The sequence below is a fragment of the Watersipora subatra genome, chromosome 2 (assembly GCF_963576615.1).
Source record: "Watersipora subatra chromosome 2, tzWatSuba1.1, whole genome shotgun sequence".
NCBI lineage: Eukaryota > Metazoa > Bryozoa > Gymnolaemata > Cheilostomatida > Watersiporidae > Watersipora > Watersipora subatra.
The window spans coordinates 62301492-62310150 of record NC_088709.1 but is presented as its reverse complement, the minus strand read 5'-3'; the positions used below and the strand labels follow the sequence as shown (position 1 = coordinate 62310150).

Here is an 8659-nt window from a genome sequence, read left to right as displayed (position 1 = left end):
TATTTTTAAATTCCTAAATATTTATTTGTTGCTTTTAGCTTCTCAGTTGGTATAGTAAGTACATATCATAAGTGAAAAGTAGACTAGAACATGAAATTAAAGGAATTGATCAGTAAAATTTGCATGATATTTCAATCATTTTGCATTCATTACACAATACAACAAAGGTTGTATATGACAGTTAGTTAAGCAAATTAACTGCTAGTGACTTTTTAAAAAGAATTTTTGCCAACTCATGACAAGTCACCTTCTATGGGCTTGTTGTACGCTAACAAGGTATGTTTGCCCAAATAATTGAGTCAAGGCACTCAAGTAAAGTTTAATGTAACATTCAGCTGAAATTCTTTACTTCTTGACACTTCTGGCAAAACAAAATTGTTATTCAAGTTTCATAATGTTCATTAAAGTAAATAGTTTTTTACAACATTTTAAAAAAATGAATAGAATTCACTTCTGTTACAGTTTACCTCTACAATATATGAGTTCCAGTATGCAGCAGCAACAGAGACAGGAACCTCAACAGATGCTAGGGCAGCAAAACTTCATAATGCAACCAACTCAGCCCCAGTTCATAACACAGCCCGGCGTTACCATAGTAACTCAAAACCCTCAGGAAAGTTTTCATAAACTGAAGCCCACTTCCCTGTCTCAGCTAAAAGGGTAAAAGGATTGTTTATAGTAATTCATGAGTAACTTATTAGCTTAAACAGCATTAGCTCATTATGGAATACTGAAGAGCTAAAAAGATTTATGGTGAAGTAATAAAAAGTTGATTACTTTTGTTTTTGTTTTTTTCAAACCGCTAAATAAAATTTTTAATGTGTCTGCAAGCATCTATATAATAGTTTTCCACTAATTGCTTAACATTATTTATAATAAATTGTAGAGCAAATTTAATGTGTTGTTTTATGAAGCATGTTAAAATAACGTTGACAAAACAAACTATGACGGAGTCTTGTACATCAGAGAGACTTGACATACATCTAGCTAAGAAATCTCTAAACTGATGGAAGTAATATAATTAAAACTGATTAATTTTAATTATTCAGTTTCTAACTATTTGCTTGAACAAAACGCATGAATAATTTTTAAAAAGATTATGCAATGAAGGTTTAAACAAGGAATTTTAGAAACATGTGTTCATAGAAAATCTGATAGCCAGTTGTTCATGTTTTTTTGTTAATTTTGCTGTGAACTGTCAATAAAAATGACAGTAATTTTAAAGTCACTTACAAAAGAAGTTTGTAAATACAATGATCAATATTTCGTATAAAATAATTTGCTGGTTTGCAGAATCAAAGTGATGCCAACTCACATCAACCCAAAAGCGATATGTTCTTAGCTTTTAGTTTAATTTATGTACCACATTAACATTGGCTGAATGTGGATAACATAGTAATTTTTGGCTCATCATTATTAATTGATTTTGGTGGAGTAAACTTTAAACATTTATGGCAAATAAATTTTATAAATCACATAAAAAACTGTTTTGAAGAAGCTTTTCATCTTTTACAAAAGGTGTTTTATGATGAAGGAAATATTGCAGTTCGAGTAAATTTTAATCAACTAAAAACTATGATGAATAAACTTTTAGTTATCTGCAAACTGGTGATTTTGTAAAAAAAATAATAGATATTATGATGCATAAAACCAGTAATAATACATATTCAGTTTTTTGCTACTAACTTTATAAAACCTAAATACAAACTCAAACATGTTTTACACACAAATTCAAAGATTTTACAGGAATACTAATGACAGTGTTTTAGATCAAATTTTTTATTCCAAATGTATTGAAAAAAAATTATTAGATGCTGGCTAGCGTATTATAAAAAATAGGCAAAACTGTATCACTAATATTTTACCATAGTATTTTTAGAATGGCAAATACCAAACAAACTTTTTTAATCTTTTGGCCTAAAGTGAACTGATTTGTTACAGATTAACAATAACTCATGTAGTGGTTGGAACACTTTGCGTGCTGTTTGGAATCAGCCTCTTGCCAGTGGAAGCAGAATCGAGATCTAGTTCTGAACTTTCCTTTACTGGCTATGCTATTTGGTGTGGAGTCTATGTAAGTTAATATCATTTACATTTATAAAAGGTGAGCACTTGTTCTACATTGTTCTTGGAAACATGTACAAATGCTGTACAGAGGATCACCCGTCTATCTTTTAATATCCTTTCGCAAGATATCAAAAGATTAAAACATTGTATTTCACTAGCATTCCATTATTTGTGAGGACAGAAATTTAATATAGCGACCATTCATCATGAGTGCCAGCATATTGAGTATTGAGTTCTTAAAAAATTTGATGGGATTACATGATGATACTGCCTAAAGGCTTTTGGTGGGAGCATGGAAATGCGGCTTAAGGTGGTGCGTTTAATAACTTGAATAAATTTCTGCATCTTTACGCTCAAAGGATGACTATTGAAGTGTTATAGTCACACTAAGAACATCGATGATGGGCAGTATGTTACTGTTATTTTCTAAAAATCTGTATAAATATCACAACTTCTTGATATTGTTAGCTATGACATTTTGAAATGTAAACAATTGTGAATTGGTTTTTTATTATTACTGTACTACTATTTTAATAATATTGGTTATTCTAATAATATCAGTGCATTTTACTTCTAATATTGCATTTCTCCTATTGCAAGGGAGAGATATAAACATATAATCTTTTCCTTTCATTATTGCTGTTTGTCATGACCAAACACTTTTTTAAATAGATTTTCCAAAATTCTATATAAATATCACAACTTCTTGATATTGTTAGCTATGAGGTTTGGAATTGTAAACAAAATTGTGCATTGGTTTTCTATTATTACTATATCTATAATATTGGTTATTCTAATAATATCATTGCATTTTACTTCTAATATTGGCCAATATTGCATTTCTCCTATTGCAGGGGGAGAGATATAAACATATAATCTTTTCCTTTCATTATTGCTGTTTGTTGTACATAATAACACCCACACCCAGTACATAACAGCTGCCATTGCAGTTACCCTATTGCACTGCAGTGCCATTTGACTGCTAATATTGCATTTCTCAACCATCAGTACCCTTTCTTTTTTTCAATATCACTTTGGTCGTGGGCTGTATGACAGGGGAATCTCTAGTATATATTAAGATTAGAGAACGACGAAGGTGAGAATAGCTGTTAGCCAATCACTGTTGACTTGCTGCTTTGAGGAATACAGAACTGCTCTCATCAAGTTATGACTTCAGAAAGTCTATCTACGAGTTGTGTATTAAGTGTTTTTTAATATCCATTACAAAACTATTATTCTAACAGTAATAATATAAACATTTTTTTAAATAATGGAACCCTATTATCTGTGTCACTGCTAGAATTTTACTCTAGGTCAGGATAAAAAAGTTAGTAGACGCTACAAGTACTGCTACATTTTATAGCTGGCTATGCTCACTTCATGGACAGCTATGTAAGCATATAAAAGCACAAACGAGTGAATAAGAAATAAAACTTTTCAAATACAGTAAAGCATAATTGAAAAATTATAGGTGTAATTCTGAACAATATTTACAGTAAACAAACAAATGTGATATTACATATTCTTCTGCTGACTACTTCATTATTAAGAGTTCTATGTACTTTATCTTTCAAGTTGTCTGCGATGTTACATTATATGCTTGTTACATTATCTGTGGTGATCTGTTTCAAAGGCCTTATGTTGGTGCAGCAAATAAGGTTTTAAAACAGGTGACGGAAGACATAGAATGTGATAAAAAACTACTTCTATCATTGAGTCTGTGATTACTCAAAGGAGTACAGTAACTGATACAATATGGCATAAAAATTACATAACTGATTTATGTCAACAAAGTGTAGCTTTATAACGCCATTCTCGTTTTCTTAACCTCAAATAAGGTAAAGGGTCACAGCATCAATAATCATTATTGAATCTGAACGTGTTTATAGTTTGTTCTTGCTGGTGGAATTGGACACGGTGCAGTGAAACACAACACATACTCCTGGGTAAGGTATATTGTACCTTCGAGTAGTACATCAATATGAGATATATTGTAATATTGCAATGTTATGGCTACATTTGAGTAAAAACAAATGGTTATTAAGTTCACAAGTTGACCGAAAAAACTTTTGTTGCCTCTTTAAATGCTTGAACATTTTTATTAAATGTTAAAGTGGGATTATACCTTTTTAAACATTTTGTATATATAAATTCACTATATTTAAACATAACAGAAGTTGCTGTGATCAAATTTTCATTTGCATATTATTTGTAGGCAGTTGACATACTTTTTTAAAGTTTCAAGTCAGCATGTAATTCAATGCTGTCTCATTGATAAAGTGCTATGGCCAATAGTTTACTTATTGTTATTGATACAGAAGACAAAAAAAAGTTATTTGTTTATCAGTGATACTTCGGTTACCAAACTTTTGAATTAGCGAACAGTAATATATTTTACTTTTTACGCAGTATGTTAATGAATTGCCTTGCGAAAGTTAAAGGATACAAGGAATTGATTTTTTGGAATAGTTCAAAAAATAAAGTTGGAAATTTTAAAGTGTTGCTCCCTAATACAACATGTTCACTTTTTTGCCATTATACACATATTTGTAACTAAGCATGATGATAATGTTTACTCTTTATATTATTTGTAATTTATCTCTGTTGTAGATAACAGCTACCATGATCCTTAACATTATCAGCTCGGCTATATTCTTTCCGGCCCTGATTTCAATGGCGTCAATTGTCATTGGTGGGAACACTTCTTACTGTAAACGTTACAGCAGTGGTTGCCCAGTAAGTGTTTATTTACAAGAATAAAACATGTCTATAAGTGAAAGTAGTTTTAAGGCAAAGATATATGAAACAGTGTTGCGCATCAATAATTTGCAAATTAGAGGGAGCTTTAGTCAAAATCAGCAAAGTAAAATGAACTTTCATTTTTGCTTTCAGTCCACAAAAATATGTCAGATAATGCTAAAAGCGTAACACTTTAAATAAAAATAAACTTACCTCAAATCATGAAAAAATGGAAATATAAACAGAGTACTTATCAAAGTCTAAAAGTTAATTAATTACCTTCTAGTTGGCATATGCAGCTTAAAAATGATTTCGCTATCAATTCACATGTATTCATGTATTAATGATGCGCATTAAAATCTTTAAAATTAAAAAAACATTAACAATAATAATAATACCTGTGAGGCTTATCAACGCTTGCAAAAATGGCAAGCTGTATTAACAAGTAATTATGAATATGATAATTTTATTTCAGAATAGGCTATTTTTATGTTGTTAGTTTTTATTTACAATTTTTAATGTTTCATTCTTTTTTATTTGCCATAACAAACTAAGTAAGAAGTCACATAGAAAAATTAAAATTTGTTGAAATTATGCATGGATATTGTGACATCTTTCTGTTAAAAATATTATTTAAATTTACAGGTTGAAGAAGCCACCACAGCATTGAATTGCGGGCTTCTGCTCTTCTCTGTTGCTGAGCTGATAATAGCAATATGGAGTGCTGTACTCTGCTGTGAAGCTGTCTGTAGTTGCTGTCTCCCAGTCCACCCAAACCATCAAGCGCAGTATGTTGCTCCCACTCTCCAAACTCAACAACAGTATGTGGTTTACCCTGGAACTGTGCCAACTCAGAATGTCAACTTAAGTGGCTACCAAGTCACAACAGCTGGTCAAGTTCCAACAGGTAATTGTTTTAAATCTCTAAAGAACAGAGCATCATAACATAACAACCAAATAACTTCAAATGTGTGTATCCAGATTTTAGGTAATGCTTAGCAACAAGCAAGCAACTCAAAAAAACCAAATAAGAACTGCTGCTGAGCCTAAAAAAACTTGGAAAACGTATAAGAACATAATCAAAATGCTAAAATGTACAAACTATTCAGAAAAACATGAATAGCCGTTTGGAAGAAGAATTGCCTTCTTTATTACATGAGAAAGCAACTCCATGTTGATAGTACTGTTGTTTGAAATTGTTCAAATCTCTTGGACTCTATAGTTTGTGTTCAACATTACTGTTTCTTGTCTCTCAATCTGATGACTTACTTTCCCTTCTTGTCTGTCTAAGTGCAAACAACTTTCTTATTCCAATGCTACATGCTAACTGACCAAGAGTTCACACATTCAACAAATATAGCAAACAAATTGGCAAAAACAGTACAAGTAAAACCACTAATGATTATTTTAACAGGGGTGTGTAATTAAAAATAAACAGTAGTATGGGACAAACAAAAACAATGTGTGTACACGGTAAAATTATTAACTGTTATAACAAAAGTACACGTACACACAACGCTGCTACATTGTAAGTTAAAAACTGCCACACTACCAATGGTGTCAAAGTAACATTAGAAAGTAAGTCTTCGTTTTGAATGTGAAACATCAAATGCACAACTTCAAAAATGGTCAGAATGGTTCATGCTCTAATACAATAGAATATGTTATGAATGATATAATCAGGAAGGTGATCATTATTATATAAATACACTTTCCTTCTATTTTAGCTACAACACTTATGTTTCCTCAAGCTGGATACGCTCCCCAGTCTCAGCAACCTCCTGCATACTATCAAACTGTACAAGCAACCCCTAACCAGATATCAGGGAATGAACCGTCATCAGTGTCTGCTGACACCATAAGCAACTAGAATAGTAAACACTATTTAAGCTTTAAGTTTTTTACTTATAATCATATATTTGTGTGTTACTGATTGAAAAAGCTATACTTTGAGCTTTGCTTTTGAATCATGTTCGCATAAGTTCATCATCTGTTTAAAATGTATGATTATTCTCATCATAAGAACTAATATAATTGTGCTTTTTCTCTGGCAAAATGTATATTATTTTTAGTCTATGCATTTTTACAGTGTTTACAGGGAGACTTGATAATCACAAATATAGGGCATGTTGTATTGACATGACTGTTTTATCACTAATTGTCAGCAGTTTATCTTTATTAGTACTTCTATGGGTGCTACTGTTGTATTTTATTAACAAAACAGGAGTTGCTTGCTCAACTTACATTATCAAACAAGTTTTAACTACTTACTAACATTTTATTACAGTATATTCACTGTTATTTAGTTGGCCAATTAGCAATACCTAACAGTTGCTTCAGTTTGACTTCAATCAACTTAAACATTTTTTATGAAATACATGTAAATTAATTTATATTGACTGCTGCCTACTGCTGCCTTTGTGAGTTTAAAAATATAATCATAAACATGCATATTTTTATGTTAGCTTTTCTTATTTTAGGACCAAAACTCTCTGAAATCGTGATTAGGTATATCGAGTTTAGTATACTTAGTATTTCATAGCTATACTTATTTTTTAGCAGTTTTTAGATCGGATATTAGAATGAAACATAAATTTGCAAAACAAAGTGACTGTAAAATGCTGTAGTAAAATTACAATATTGTAAAATAATTATTACGCCAATAATGGTGACGATGACCACAAGTATTAGCTATTAGGTACAGAGATTAAACCATTTCAAATTTTTTACCTGACCAAAGTTTGTAAATTTACTGCAATTTGTAATGTTTTGTTAATATCAAAACCAGAACACTCTCATTCTTTCATCAAATAAAGATATATGCCATATAAAACTTAGTTCACACTGGCTGTAGCACAATTATATAAGATAACTATGGGAATATCACATATGATGATTTATGTCATCGGAAGTCTTAAAATATTGGTTGAATAGACTTTTAACTAAACTGTAACTCACTACATCTAGCTCAGAAGATTTTCACTATAACACTTGCACCATTCGACCATCTATTAGTGCTCCTGAATAAAACAACTTCAATATATTACTTTGACTTAAAATTTTGCATGCAATGCAAGTTATACTGTTTTTTACTATTACAATCAGAACATTTGCAGTTTGAAAGCAAGTGTGGATAGCTTGTATATAAAACGTTGTTTACACTAGCAATGGCATATGCATATGAAAAAGCAAGCAGGATGTCACAAGTGACTATTTATGTCAAAGTGAAATAGGAAAGATTATCAACGTCATTGTAGGAAGTTGTATCATATTTTGTCTTACTCTTCAATAAAACTCAAAGATTTTTCTGAAAGTTTTCATTGTTTTATATGTTAATGAAAAGTAACATGTTTTTAGGTTCTGCATATGCCTTTGTGTGATGACATTGAATATTGCTACTACTATAATTGCTGTAGTGTACGACAATAGATTACCTGCTACTGGTTCTTCTTCATTGATACAATTTTATTTTTGTTAGCCAATCTTTAGTGACAGGTCTGTTTCATGCTTCTGCACTTGTCAGGTGACTTGAATTAAATCGCAAGTCACCACGATTTAACGCAATTCACCTGAAGAGTGCAGTAGCACAAAACAGACCTGTCGTGACCCTAAAGAAAAACCCTGATCTGAAAGTAAGATAAGTAACATTAACCTATTCCATCACTCTAGTTACTTAAATGTACATATAAATATATATATATATATATATATATATATATATATATATATATATATATATATATATATATATATATATATACTTATAAAATTTATTCATGTAAAACCTTAGATAAAAAACAACTTCATTACTATTAGTTTCATGTCTGTTACGCAGACAATCATCAGATTGTCT

At 30.7% G+C, this 8659-nt stretch overlaps 1 protein-coding gene across 1 annotated transcript; it reads left to right on the top strand.

The window, feature by feature from the left end:
* The first annotated feature begins 490 nt into the window (after positions 1-490).
* Positions 491-7097, top strand: LOC137388427 (uncharacterized). Its single transcript, XM_068074911.1, has 6 exons — positions 491-660; positions 1942-2074; positions 3957-4013; positions 4678-4803; positions 5452-5713; positions 6534-7097. Exons 1-6 carry the CDS (start codon positions 491-493, stop codon positions 6674-6676), a joined length of 891 nt encoding a protein of 296 aa, XP_067931012.1. The 3' UTR covers positions 6677-7097.
* Positions 7098-8659: the final 1562 nt, after the last annotated feature.